Source organism: Barbus barbus (genome assembly GCF_936440315.1).
Source record: "Barbus barbus genome assembly, chromosome: 17".
NCBI classification, from domain to species: domain Eukaryota; kingdom Metazoa; phylum Chordata; class Actinopteri; order Cypriniformes; family Cyprinidae; genus Barbus; species Barbus barbus.
The window spans coordinates 977,630-992,392 of NC_136745.1; the positions used below are offsets into that span (position 1 = coordinate 977,630).

The window sequence follows — 14,763 nt, forward strand, 5'->3', positions numbered from 1 at the left end:
AAAGGGAGATGCAAAAGTGAGGAAAATTCCACCCTTTTTTTATTAGCAGACACTGCAACATCGGAGAGTGTACATAACAACCTGCAGACTTCAACACGTCAATCACATGGTAAAAAAAAATAAAAATACAATTTGCATGAAAAAAAAATCATTTAATAAGCTGCCATTTTAAATTTTTAGATTTCTCTTCAAGATACAGTGAACTATATCAGCCCTGTCAATCTCTGCTTGAAGGTTGTGACCCCCCCCCCCCGTTATGAATAATACACCAAAATCTAGGACAAATGACTAAATAGCAAAGAAAATATACAAGGATAAAAAAGTCAATTTCCCCCAGCCATTTATAACCAGTTTTTAAAAACAAGTGTGAGGAAGGAGGATAAAGAGAATGTGGAAACACTATAAGAAAACACTCCAAACTCTAGAGGCAGGTATGATTTTTCTAGACCAAATAAGTTATCAATACCAATAAATGGCATTTAAAAATACCTTTAGCGTGGCGTTCTTGCAGAGACAATCGCTGCAGATCTACAGGGTGCTCAGCATTTAGCTTAATTTTGTGCTAAAAAATCTGTGCTGATACTTATAAAACCATTGATAAAAATATTTCTCTGTGAACAATATGCCTTGGATGTTGGACAATGACACAACACTAGGAGTGATGAGGAGCGGTGACGTGTTGATGGGAGGCAATAGTGCTACTCAGATTTCGCTTCCTTCGCTGCTTTTTGAGTCTTTGTGACCTGAAGATGGGTTGAGAGGAAGAAATCATTAAGAATAATGAATTTTTCATTTCAAAAGATATGAAGAACATCCTAGTGTAACAGCATTTCCATGATTTTATTCCACAGTCAACACAAAATGAAAGTAAAATGTGCTTATTTAAAAAAGCGACATGGTTCTGCAGTGTTTCTATGGAAAGTTTAATGTGCAGTGATATTATAACACACCGCGTTGGTCTTGGCCTCTCAGTTATCGGAGTGGTTCTCCTCGCTGGCTGCAGACTCAGAGCTCTCCTTGGCCTTCACCTTGGTCTTTTTATCCTCCTTTTTGACATTGGCTGCTTTGTCTTTCTACAGAGGAAGTGAGTCATTGGCAGCAATGCGTTAAACAGAATATTTGCACATGTGCAAACTCACAATTACAGTCCTTTGAATGCTGCAGCACCGAAACTATTTATTGTGCATGGTGTATGTTTATATATGCTTATTGTGATTTTGCCTGTGAATATGCTGCAAACTCACATATGGGGATAAACTGACTAAGTAACTAACACCAGTATTTCCCCTTGGTTTACTTTTGGGGGGGTTTGGGCCACTGGCGTGAGTGTGATCACCTTTGTAGGGACCTATGAAATACACTTTTTTCTGTTTTAATTTTTCTGTACTCCTTATGAAATTAAATTTCATTAAACAAAATGCATGTCTAATTAATTACAATCATGAAACGTCACATCAATGTATAACCCCCCCCAAAAAAAAAAAAAAACGAACTTTTATTTTGATAGGTTGCCATGAATACCTTTAAATTTCTTTGTGATAAGATGCTAGTTTTACTCAAATGAAACGGTAAAATGCTCATGAAGTGACTCCGAGCAGTTCTGGAGATGTTGTTCATGTATTTATGTCCTCATTTAGAATGACATGCCATCGTGTAAATAAGATGAATAACATAAGGCTATATAGTTTAATAAAACGACAAGGTATAGATCTGGGGCCTCATTTATAACCGTTGCGTACACACAAAACTTTTCCTGTGGTATATTATATCTTAATGACAGCAAGGAGTGCTATAGGTGCACGATAATTTATCTTTAAACTAAACTGCAGATCTCATGTTATGAGGAAATATTTTAGTGAGAACAATGATCAATGATGCGCACTTACTTTGATATTGTGGCGGGCACTGCTGGATTCAGTGGATATTATAATAGCTTACTGTACAACCGCAGCTGCACGGAGGAGTTAATGTTGTTTAAAGCATCCCCACAACAATATTAAAAAAACACTGTATTTGAAGGATACAACTTGAAGAAAACAGATTTGCATGTTTCCTTTTTAAAAATACTTTATCAATGACACAGAGTCAGATAATTGGATTTACACTGCAATATTTTAAGATGTTCACCTTATCAGCAAAACTGCATTAATATAATTTATGTTTTAAAATAATTGAAATACTATTTCAATATTTCCAGTGGAAATTAATGAGAATCTCCATTTTTTCTTAGAACTATTTTAAACAGTTTATGGATATTTTGATATATTTACTCTAAAACACAAGCATACTGGATGATTTTTAGCAATACAAATGAATGTGTATGGCTCAAATGGCATTTATAGTCCGTGTGTTGCACCTTTGACAGTATTAAACATGGTGTCACGTGGATGGGAATATGAATGGAAATGATATGCAGATGAGGTTAAGCATAGTAAAACGAGGTGTTGTAAGCTTCATATATGGTGATTTGAGGGAGGATACTGGGTGGAGATGCACGCACACACAATCTTCCCCTGACCAGGATTTATGAAGGGATTTTTGTGCAGGTTCTGCATGGTTTTATAAATCTGAAAACTTTTGTGCGTACACAAAATCGAGCTTTTGTGCCTACGTACACTTTTAGGATGAAATCTACAGAGAGTTTTATAAATGAGACCCCTGTTCTATAGGAAAGGTAACCTTAAATTACTTAAATGATCTGGCGCTATAGAGAATATAAAACTAACTTGACCTTCAAGGGGGGGGGGGGACACTGAATACAATGGGGAGGATATAACGGCAGGGGAAACACTGAACACCGTTCTAATATTAAAGTTTAATTGCTGGTTTGTTAGGTATCTGGTAGAGATGCACTGATTGATCGGCCAGTGATAGGATGATTTTTCACATGACCGGCCCGGATCGGTGACCGGCTGGTCAGTCTCATGTCTTGCTGATTCCCGTCACACACTCAGTCGTGTGTAAACACGTCGTTCCGCCTGAGAATGATTCTAATTTGAATGGCGTTCAGTGTAAACGGCGACTGATACTGTATTCATGTCGTGCCGGATGAGGCTTGCACAGCTTGAGTGAGTGTGTGAGAGAGACGGCACACACACAGTAACTCACAGACATGTACAGATGCATACTGCGGTAGAAGAAAGATATTTACAATATATGCTTTAGATATGCAACATTATACGGCCGTGATGTTTCCCCGCAATACCAAAACGATTGCAACGGGACTCTGATTTTATACAATAGTATTTAAACAAGAAGTTCAAATTAAGTGACAAAATATTGTCTGTTTTTGCTCAATTTAGCTGATGAACATAGTTCCGATCAAAGCCACAGCAGAACTGTTGCGTCTCCGAGCAGCACACAGCGGTGTTTCGTTACGGAATGAATCCACGTTTTTGAGCGAATCGAGTGAGTCGTGATTCAGTGGCCCGTTCATAAGGACAGTCACAGCCTCGTTTCTGAATGAATCAGGCGTTTGAATCAATGATGCACTCATTAAAACAGACACTTGCCGCCACCTACTGGTGGTTTAGTCATATTTAAAAGTATCACTGCATTTATTCAACATTTATTTGTACGTTTAAAAAATATGCAAAACATTAATCTTCTAAAATGATTTCTGCATTTGAAATGTTGCAGTGTAAATGCATTTATGGCAGCTCAGCTTCATCAAACTGTCTGTAAATACATCTAATGCCTCTTCAGATGCAGCTTCTGGTTCCTCAGCGGTGGAAAGATGGAGTTTAATACTCATTTACAGTTTATTATTATGCTAACTGAATTACTTGAAACAAAGTAAGAATTTGATGTGAAAGATGACACATTTAATAATGTTAGGGGGGAAAATGACCATTTATAAACGGTAAGAAATGACATCTGATTTGTTACATACAGCAACTCATTTTAAGTTCATTATTTCGTCCTCTTTCCAGTCACAGAGCACTTTATTTTGAGAGTTGTTTAAATCTGTGACTTAGTCCAGGGTGAATTGTATTATTTAATCATTTATTTTATTATGTAAATTGAAATGTGCATAGATTTTTGTTTGTATATGCTGTCAATTATAGTTCTTAGAAAGAAAATCGGTATCAGATCACACTTCCAAAAAATCAGAATCGGTGCATCTTTAGTGTCTGGTAGTATTTACCTTGGTTGTCTTTTTTGGTTTGGGCTCAGCCTTCACATGAGCTGGTCTCTATGAAGGAAATACATGCTTGATATGTGTTGAGACACTGTTCAACTCATATTACAAGAAAAAAATTAAATTTATAACAGTCAAACATTTTAATGAAAAGTTTTTGTTTTTCTTAAGTTGAATTTGTTAAAAGTAAACTAAAATTAAAAATTCCAGTATTGGGTGTACTTCAGTATTTACTGTATTTTCTACAGTAAGATTTCGTTTTTAAAACTTCAATTAACATTTCCATTAATGATTTATACATTTATATTAGATTTGGTGGGGAATTTCAAATACACGTTTCCTGTAACCAGTCTATTAGCAAACACACACACACACACACACACACACACTCTGAAAATGATAACATACGTACTGCTGATAACCGTGCAGATCTCCTCTGAGGCTGAAAAGAGGACATGTATAAGTAAAAAGCACACAACTATAAATAAAGGAGAAATATTTCAATAAACAATTAACCTAACAAAGTTACCAAGTGACATTTTAACAGTTTACATATGAAAATATTTTACCTCATCCTTGGCATCCCTGTCTGCTTTCTGTGAAAAAAAAAAATAAATAAGTAAAAAAAATAAAATAAAAATTATATATATATATATATATATATATATATATATATATATATTACACATACAGTCAAACCAAAAGTTATTCAGACAGCAGATATAATTTTTGATATTTTTTGCTAGTGGGTGCAGGGCACTGTAGTTGATCTATGTAAGTGAGGATAGTGGATGCACATATAAAGCAGTAAAGGAAGCCAGTGGCCTGTGTAATGAACCCAGCTGAGTTCAGCTCAACCAACCCTTACCCGCGAGCTGCGCCATTACACATCACAAGAACAAAGACTATACAATAATAACACTGTTATTCTCCATATCCGTCTGTTCTCCATCAGTGAAGTCTTTAACATCGCACAGCTCGTATTTATTATGAGTGGATGTTTCGGGACTGATTGTGTTGGGTTTCTTCCTGCACAGCATGGCTGACTCCATTAATGAACACCAGCAAAACAAACTGAGCGCGCGACCACAATCAACACACTCAACATAGGATTTCTGGCTTAAATCATAGAAATCATATTGTATTATATAATATAAACGTATGCTGATCTATATTTTGCAATGCGGTGAATAAACATGAATATGACTATTATCTCCGAACAACGCCTCCCTGATGCAGGAGTGTGTGTGTGTGAGAGAGAGAGAGAGAGAGAGAGAGAGAGAGAGAGAGAGCATGCATAACGTTACCTTTCTTTTAGGCATGTTGGGTTCCTAGAGAGATTCTGCCAAACACGCGGAGAATCAGCTGCTTTAGAACAGAACTCAGCTCGACTCACTTCTTAAACACAGCAGTAAACACGCAGGACCTCTACAGCAAGGGACTGAATGGGTTAAGAGGAGGGGCTTAAACTCGACTGATGCCTAGATAGACCAATCAGCGCTGAGAACTGAGAGCCAAACACCAAGAGCCGGTTTTTATGATAAATGTCGACAGTACCATAAGAAAATGTTGACTGAGTATTCATTCCTCTACACTTATGTGTGCGTCTTTATTAGTTTACTCTTCACGAGGAAAACAATCTGCGACCCTTGTTTTGTTTTTAATCTTTTGCTATTTCAGTGCCGTTTATGTACGGGGTGATTTATTTCTGCGAGTTCTGTACTCAAGATGGCGCCCTGGAATCGAGTCGGGTTTAGGGGTTGTTTCGCAAAACCAGATTATAAAAAAAAAAAAAAAAAATGAAGACAAAAGAGCAGCGCGCTAGTCGCGCGCGAGCGTGTATCAAGCGTCCTCCACTGACTGATACTCTGTCGCGTCGCTCGCGCGGTGTTACAAATTAACATGAAGCTGAAACTGCAACATTGTTCGCTGGAAACAACACACACACACACACACACGTGTCACAGAGTTACAGATGTGGCATGATGCACATGAAACAAACTATATTACACCAGTCATATAACACTGAGTGAATCATACTGAGATCATAACGCGACTGTCGATGCATTAAACTTCATCTTTCGAGTGCACAGTCACTGTTTGCTAGAAGTTGTTTTGAGGAAGCTGAAGGTGTCGGAGCAGTTTGATCAGTTGTGTCTGTGATGAAACAGAGGCGGGGATTGAGGAGGGCTGAAGCACACATTCTCATCGGGACTGAGCTGAATCTGGAGTTTGATCATCGCTCTTAGCTTCTGAGGAATCTGTCATTATGGTGATTAAAGTTTACATCGCTTCATCCTCCGGATCAACATCGGTAAGAACTTCAGATGCACCACATGCGACTGTAACCAGACATTTACCACAGTTACGACCAAAGACAACAGTTAGTGTTACCAAAGAAAAGTCATTGTGAATGAATATAGAAACAAACCGTGCAAGAAGAGTCCACAATTAATATCTTTAGATTTTTATGATTTACCACAGTTTTAGTGAAGTAACAACAAAACTGTGACTATAAATGTGTAACATTTTTGGTAATCACGAAAATGTTTGGTTGTAGCCTAATATATTATTCTTATTTGACTTCTTCCTATTATTATTCTTATTATAGGTAGTTTGAAAACATTTATTAGCAAATGTAATGTGAGCACGGACTATAGTACAGCAGTCTTGTGTAGGCATGCAGAGAAACAGACACAAACTCTCATATGCTGCTGAAGTTACCACTTCCTCTGACATCTAATCACTTCTGCTCAAGACTTCTCCAGAGAAACAGTAGCTGCATTGATCTGGACTGTAACTGCATGAGCACAGACTCGGGGTGTTTAGCTGATAGGCCTGTTGTATTTGCATCCTAACTGTAGAAAGTGAAATAAGTGTGTATCTAGAGGGAGCTCTTCCTCCAGCAGCTCGTTTGGCTCAAACTCTTCCTAATTTGGTGAGTTAGAGAACACAGTTGTGTAAGTTATGTAACTCTGGAACGACACTAGTCCAGACTTCAGCCAACAGCAGACTAAAGCCATTACGCTTTTTCTTTCTTACTTTTAGTCCATTGCAAATTAAAATTCCAATTTTGTTCTGTGTTGACACAGTTTAGTTGTTATATTTCAAGTTTAGTTGTTATAGTTGGTAAATTATTAAATAACTTTAGGAACGCACAGTTCCTCAGCGTTATTTTTATTCCTGTCAAAAATGAAACATGGTGCTACCCTGACTAATGTCTGCTTGTAGAGACCCTAGTCATAAAATGTGATATAAAATACATCTTTGTGTTTGTGTGTCTCCAGGAAAAGTGTTGGGAAACACTGCTTGAGTTTCTAGTTAGTCCTTGTGTTTCCACCAAACTGACCCCTTCAGGCTGATTTGTGGAGCATGGGAAGCGTAATAAGCAAATCATATTGTAATGGAGACATTTACATTTATGCATTTAGCAGACGCTAAGCGACTTATATTGCATTCAAGTTACAGTTTTTACATTTTATCAGCTCTTGCTTTCCCTGGGAATCGAACCCATGACATTGGCATTGCTAGCGCCATGCTCTACTGTTTGAGCTACAGGAAAGCCTGTGACACTGCCTCGTTTCACAGAGTTAGGCGAGTTGAGCTCCAAGCCTGATCAAACTCACCTGATGGGGGTGCTCGTGATCTCTAGACAGTCACAGACAGGTGTGTTTGATCAGGGTCGAAGCTGAACTCTAAAGACACTGGATCTCGAGGGCCAACAAACTGAATGGGTGAGAGATCCAGGAAATTTCTCAGTTCAAAGGTCATTCAGCTGAATTAATTATGTAATGATATGATACAAAAAATGTGCAAGTTTTACTTCTCACACAAAGAGTACCAAAAATAGTCTGGAGAGTAAAAACTTTAACGTGATTAGAACACAAGAAACATATACAATTAAAAAAAAATACATACAGACACTCGCTTCTAAATCTGCAAAATGGTATTCATTTCAACAGAATAAAGCCGCGACAAAGCGACAAGATCCCATTGATTTCAATAGAGAGCTGGTCGATTTCCGGCGACAGCAACCATTGGCAACCGGATGTGGGCGTGTCGCTCGACATGACAAAGTTGAGAATCCTTCAACCTTATGCAAATGAAGAGTAAATAGATTCAGTTCTAGTTGACATAGACTGATTCTTAATACTGTGTGTTGTTACTGGGATGTTCCACAACTGTTTTTTTCACCTGTGATAGTTGTTCACGAGTCCCTTGTTTGTCTTCCAGTTCTCTCCAGCATTCTTTGCTTTTTCAACATCTTCTGCATATTTGAACCCTTTCCAGCAGTGTCTGTATTTGAGATTCACAATAAAAAAAATTATTAACACTTTAATTGAAACCCTCCCCAGAACAATAGTTATGCTCATAATATCCTATTTTTCTGAAAAGGCAGTAACTCAACAAAAACTGATACATGTGAAGTCCACTGTAAATAATACTGCTTTCACACATGAAACGCCCATCGCTTTATTGTGTGCTTTAATATTCTGTGTCCCTCAGATCAAGAAACAGCAGCAGGATGTGATGGGCTTCTTGGCAGTCAATAAGATAGAGTTTGAGGAATGTGACATCGCAGCTGATGAGGATAACAGGAAGTGGATGCGAGAACACGTCCCCGATGATTTCCGGCCGGCCACAGGAAACCCTCTGCCTCCTCAGATCTTCAACCAGGACACATACTGTGGGGTGTGTGCTCATGAGAGATATTATACTCTCCTTTCTCAAAAGCATCGCAAGCCTAAGTACAGTGCCCTCCAAAAGTATTGGAACAGTGAGGCCAATTCCTTTATTTTTGCTGTAGACTGTAAACATTTGGGTTTGACATCAAAAGATGAATACGAGATGAGAGATTAATATTTCATCTTTTATTTACAGGTATTTTCATCTGGATCTGATACACAACTTAGAAGATAGCACCTTTTGTTTGAACCCACCCATTTTTCATGTTACCAAAAGTATTGGAACATGTGACTGACGTGTGTTTTGTTGCCCTGGTGTGTCCTATTAACTGATTATTCAAACAATAAATAGCACTGAATGTCTGCGCTCAGTTTCAGATCCGTGCAGACTGCATTTATAGTTAGTTAGACGTGTAACCAACATGAAAACCAGAGAGGTGTCTATGGGTGAAAAACGAGCAATTGTGAAGCTGAGAGAAGCTGAAAATCAATCAAACCATTGCACAAACACTGGCAATAGCAAGTATAACCATTTGGATTCTCCTGAGGAAGAAAGAAACCACTGGTGTACTAAGTAACACCTCAAACGGGTCGATCAAGGAACACATCTGCAGTCGATGACAGAAACATTGTGACAGCTGTAAAGAAAGACCCTAAAACAACTGTTAGTGACATCAGCAACAACCTCCAGAGGGCAGGAGTGAAGGCATCACAATCTACTGTTCGCAGAAGACTTCATGAACAAAAGTACAGAGGCTACACCAGAAGAAACCACTCATTAGCAAGAAGAATAGCAGACGAGCCTCAAAAATTGTGGGACAATGTTTTATGGACTGATTTTATGGACCAAAGTGATGGAAAAGTCAAGTCAAGTCACCTTTATATAGCGCTTTTAACAATGTAAATTGTGTCAAAGCAACTGCACAATATCCCAAAAAAAAGGAAATAGTGTGTCAATAGTGTAAAATGAAAAAAGAAAAAAAATTGCAATCAGGTCGACGATATTGCTGGAAATGAAGTGTCCCTAACTAAGCAAGCCAGAGGCGACAGCGGCAAGGAACCAAAACTCCGTCGGTGACAGAATGGAGGAAAAAACCTTGGGAGAAACCAGGCTCAGTCGGGGGCCAGTTCTCCTCTGGCCAAACAAACCAGCAGTTCAATTCCAACTACAGCAAAGTTAGATTGTAAGGTCTCAACTGGTTCCAGTGGTCATTTGGTAATTCTGTATGTTGTCTGAGCGTTGGCATCCTCCGAAATCCTCTGAGGGGTTGGCATTATCTTTTCTCAGGTGTTCGGGCATCTCAGAAAGGCTAAAGTTTGGAGAAAGAAAGGATCTGCTCTTGATCCCAAACATACAAGCTCATCTGAAACACAGGGTACACAGGTGTACATTATAGTACACATTACACAAATAATGTAATGGCTTGGGCTTTCATCGCTTCTTCTGGGACAGGCTCATTAATCTTCATTAATGATGTAACACATGATGGCAGCAGCAAAATTAACTCAGAAGTCTACAGAAATATTTTGTCTGACAATTTACAGAAAGATGCAACCAAACTGATTGAGAGATCCTTCATCATGCAGCAAGATAATGACCCAAAGCATAGTGCCAAAACAACACAGGAGCTCATCAGGGGCAAGAAGTGGAAGGTTTTAGACCGGCCAAGTCCATCTCCACACTTAAACCCTGTAGAGGATGCATTTTACCTGCTAAAGAAGAGACTGAAGGGAGTAACCCCCAAAACTGAAAGAGGCTGCGCTGAAAGCCTGGAAAAGCATCACAAAAGAAGAATGCTAAAGTGTGGTGATGTCAATGGGTCACAGGCTTGATGCAGTTATTGAAAGCAAAGGATTTGCAACTAAATATTAAGTCTTTTTCACTTTAATCTGTTAATTCTATCTGTTCCAATACTTCTGGTAACATGAAAAATGGGTGGGTTCAAACAAAAGGTGCTCTCTTCTAAGTTGTGTATCAGATCCAGATGAAAATACCTGTAAATAAAAGCTGAAATATTAATCTCTCATCTCATATTCATCTTTTGATGTCAAACCCAAATGTTTACAGTCTACAGCAAAAATAAAGGATTTGGCCTCACTGTTCCAGTACTTTTGGAGGGCACTGTAGGTGGTAAAACCGTTTCCACCAGTGGTCTCTACGATCAACTTAACTCACAATGCTGTTGAGAAGCACAGCATATATTGATGTTTAGTGTTTATTCACTTTCAAATCAAACTGAAACATTCATTGACACAATCCTCAAAAATCTAGTCATGTCAAACATCACTAGTTCTCGCATATATCTTACCAAACATGTCAGTTGGCCATGCAGCTATTCATTTTTTCAGAATTGTTAAAATGGCTTTGTCCAAATACCCACACTTGCAGTCTTTGCACTTGACCACTTGACTACTTAAATGACGTATTTCCAGTGTTTGGCCCAAGTGTTCAAGTGAGGAAGAAGACCACAAGTGTGTCGAACTTTTCATTACCTGATGGGACACACTTATATTGTTGTAAAAGTGTTTACATAGCTTTATTTTAATTTTAATCTGAAATACTTTGCATTTTAAAATCAACTTCTAAATGTCCGTTCAGTAGTCCCTATAACTTGACATAATTTAATTTGTGGTGCTTGTAATTAAATGATAAAAAGCAGTTGCAATATCTAATTATTATATTAATATTTAACTTACATTGGAAAGGTTTACGTGACCTCTCGTGATATCTTGGCAAAAAGTCTCACGATTTATTTCCAGAATATGATGCATGATGGGATACACTTAGCCTCAAACAGCGCTCCGGAGCAGTATTGGAGATGTTGTGGATTTAGTGTGTGTTGAGGGCACTGCGCTTTGGCATTCTGAAGACCTGGGACAGTCTTGCGCACTTACTTCCTGTTGCGCCCACGCGCTCTCAAGTGGCCAAGACCACAAGTGTGGGTATTTGGACAAAGCCAATATAGCCCTGAGACTGCAGTGTGAACCATGTAGATTAGTTTAAGCGTGTGCTGTATCTGTGTCTTGTTTAGAAGGCACACTTGAATCAGAGTAGAGGCTTGCAGCCGGAAACAGTACTGAATATGTCACGATTTATCAAGTGACTGGATCTGTGCGTTTGGTCCTAAAGTGGCAGCTGCATAATATACACCTACTGCAGTATATGTGCTTTGTTAAAGTGCCTGTATTATGCTTATTTACATATTCATATTTTATTTTTTGTTGTTGGGAAAAGAAAATGACATACTACAGAAATTTAATAATCAGTATTTTGAACCTGAATTGTTTGTAATTTGCTCCATTCTTATGTTCAAAAATAAAATTAAATTACAAAAACAATTATATTATAATAACTATACCATAAAATAAATCATCTCATGAACTAAAATTTTGATCATCATTTGGAGCATGAAAGGTCCCACTGGCAAAAACGACTGAAAGATTCTTCATAATATCTTCTGTTGTGTTTCCCAGTAAAAACAAAAGCCGTACAAGGTTAGAAAGGCATGAGGCTGAATAAATGATGATATAATCTTATTTTCTTGGTGACTCCTTTAATAACATATTTAACCCAGACTATTCCTTATGATATTTTCAGGTTTAAAAACAAAAAAGATTTTAAGTATGAAGTTTACACTAATACATGACAAGCAATCAAAATGAATCTATATCAGTCTGTTTTCACTGAGCGGCACGAGTAATTTGACCAGTATCCTATTAAGTGATGTCTTGTGTTTTGTCTGACTCAAAGCCAGACTGTAAGACTTGAGCAGTGCTTTCCTTTGCTTCTGTGCTCCAGAACTACGAGGCGTTCTTCTGTGCTCGTGAGGACAATGCTGTGTATGCGTTCCTGGGCTTGACGGCGCCTCCAGGCTCAAAGGTATGTGTCTGAGGGACATAAAGACTCCTTTATTCCCAGCGCATGCGTCCGCTGTAGGAATGTAGTGCTGATGTCCATCTAATGAGCACACACTGCTCTAGTCTTCTTCTGCTGTCCTGAACAGCTTCTCACAGCTGACTGGAACTGACTCTGGGTTTCTGTGTGTTTCTTCACAGGAGGCAGAAGCGCTGTCTAAGAAAACGCAGATGTAATCTAGAGAAGCGGCTCTAGCAGAGCTCAAGAACTCCTGCACTTTCTGACGATCGAGTTTATTTTCATGTTGGTTCTTTTTTCTTTGCATCCATGAAATTGTGATGTGATGAATGTTATGAGTTATTGGTCCACTCAAAAGTCCATCTTATTGATTGAACTGTTCAAACTGAATTGAAAGTATTTCTCCAGCTGTCCAAATAGCCTAGATGTGCAAAGTAGATTTTAATTGTTGTCAGGATTTGACAGTTTATCATTAATCATACAGTTTATGTTAGGTTTATGCTTGAATGTTCTTCATTAGGTATGTGGTTCAAATTACATTTAATCTGTGCATATATTCGGGGTTTCTGTGGGCCTTAAAAAGCCTTGATTCGGCCGTACACAAATTAAAACCTTTGGTCTTAAATTGGAGCAGAAGGTCTTAAATTCATGAAGTCTGACATGAACATCTTCTGTAATTGAATATTAATGTTAATGTTTTAATTTTTTTCTTCTTTTTTCCAATACAACTATCATTCAAATTTAATTGAGATGCAACATGAAAATATTGTCTTATTTTTTTATCTTTGTCTGTCTATATCTTGTTTTCCTTTTGACATAATTAGATTTTTCTGAGCCCATTGGCATATATTTGGCCCTTTTTTAAACCATAAATTCAGTTATTTTTGATACATTTCTCAGAAAACAAGACTACTTATCAAATGTTATTTTTGGCATCTATCTTGATTTAAGACTTTTTAAGCACTGGAAAACAAGACAAAAATAATGCAGTAGTTACTGTATTCAGAATACAGTAAAACATATATATATGTGATCAGGTACAGTAAAATGTTTTTATTTTTATTTTATTTTTTTATTTTATAAAATGAATGAAAAAGTATTGGAGATCGGTTGGAAGTTGTATTTTCAAACGTTAAAGTGCTGCGAACACAAATCATTGTGTTCTCCTTACACATTTACATTTAGAGAACATATTGGCATATTGTGTTCCCTTCAATTTATTTCTTAAATTTTCTTTAATTGGGTCTTTAAAAAGGGTCTTAAAAACTCTTAAATATTGGTAATGACAGTTTGCATTTTTGTATGTTTAAATATTCTTTTCAGCTATACTTTAGGTTTTTTTTTCTTTCATTATTTTTACTAAATGTGTATATTTCAAACTGCATGTTTGCCTTATGTATCCTTCACGTACTAATAGAGTTAATTTTCTATTTTTTAGGGCAAATTACTAAAAAAACATTAGATGTTACTTATTGTTATTGCAGTCTTTTTTCACTATTATCAGTGTAAGGTGCAGATTTTCAAAACTCTTAGTACAAAAATCCAAATGACCACACCAGTTGTCATTCTTTCAGATCCTGAGCTCATACTTTCATTGCAGCTGTACACATTTTCCACACAAGATTATTGTAACATAATGAGAACATTTGATATGAATCATTTCTGTACAAACATGTACAGTACATTTGGCAGTCTCTGCCATGGTAGGGCCATTGTTTACAGTATCACATAACTTACTTTGTTGTACACTGCCTGTATTTGATATGACACGTATCTGTCATCTGTCTGTCTCCATCTCATCTTATTCATTTGTTTAAAGTCACTTTGGCACTAATTTCAGAACACTGATGGCATTTTTCACTAACTCACAGCAGTCATGTGTAACGCAGGCTGTCCAGCATTCACATTGGGCTTTCCCAATATCACTCAAGAAACCTCAAACTTGCAGAACCGTTTGATCAACTCGCTCAACTCAAATACCATCGAAACATTCATTTAGATCACACACACACACACACATCCTTGTTTGTACTACTTTGTGGGGTCCTTTAGTTGGACAACAT

The 14,763-nt window shown here is 37.5% G+C and overlaps 2 protein-coding genes across 2 annotated transcripts; one reads left to right on the forward strand and one right to left on the reverse strand.

Annotated features, from left to right (window-relative positions):
• Positions 1 to 22: 22 nt before the first annotated feature.
• Positions 23 to 5,580, reverse strand: LOC306883161 (uncharacterized protein). Its single transcript, XM_079438279.1, has 6 exons — positions 5,449 to 5,580; positions 4,711 to 4,737; positions 4,554 to 4,583; positions 4,148 to 4,195; positions 951 to 1,073; positions 23 to 743 (listed from the first exon to the last, which is right to left on the reverse strand). The coding sequence occupies exons 1-5, from the start codon at positions 5,461 to 5,463 to the stop codon at positions 969 to 971; spliced, it is 225 nt and encodes a 74-aa protein (XP_079294405.1). The 5' UTR covers positions 5,464 to 5,580; the 3' UTR covers positions 23 to 743; positions 951 to 968.
• Positions 5,536 to 14,254, forward strand: LOC306883160 (adapter SH3BGRL-like). Its single transcript, XM_079438278.1, has 4 exons — positions 5,536 to 6,455; positions 8,648 to 8,833; positions 12,626 to 12,706; positions 12,883 to 14,254. Exons 1-4 carry the CDS (start codon positions 6,411 to 6,413, stop codon positions 12,916 to 12,918), a joined length of 348 nt encoding a protein of 115 aa, XP_079294404.1. The 5' UTR covers positions 5,536 to 6,410; the 3' UTR covers positions 12,919 to 14,254.
• The last annotated feature ends 509 nt before the right edge of the window (positions 14,255 to 14,763 follow it).

Bases quoted from the DNA above. Each gene is read 5' to 3' on its own strand.
- LOC306883161 (XM_079438279.1), bottom strand. The intron at 4,584-4,710 runs GTAAAATATTTT...TCCTCTTTTCAG, and splicing joins ACAGGGATGCCAAGGATGAG to CCTCAGAGGAGATCTGCACG. The intron at 4,196-4,553 runs GTACGTATGTTA...TTTCCTTCATAG, and splicing joins GATCTGCACGGTTATCAGCA to AGACCAGCTCATGTGAAGGC.
- LOC306883160 (XM_079438278.1), top strand. From the start codon at position 6,411: ATGGTGATTAAAGTTTACATCGCTTCATCCTCCGGATCAACATCG. The intron at 8,834-12,625 runs GTGTGTGCTCAT...TCTGTGCTCCAG, and splicing joins ACCAGGACACATACTGTGGG to AACTACGAGGCGTTCTTCTG. The intron at 12,707-12,882 runs GTATGTGTCTGA...GTTTCTTCACAG, and splicing joins CGGCGCCTCCAGGCTCAAAG to GAGGCAGAAGCGCTGTCTAA.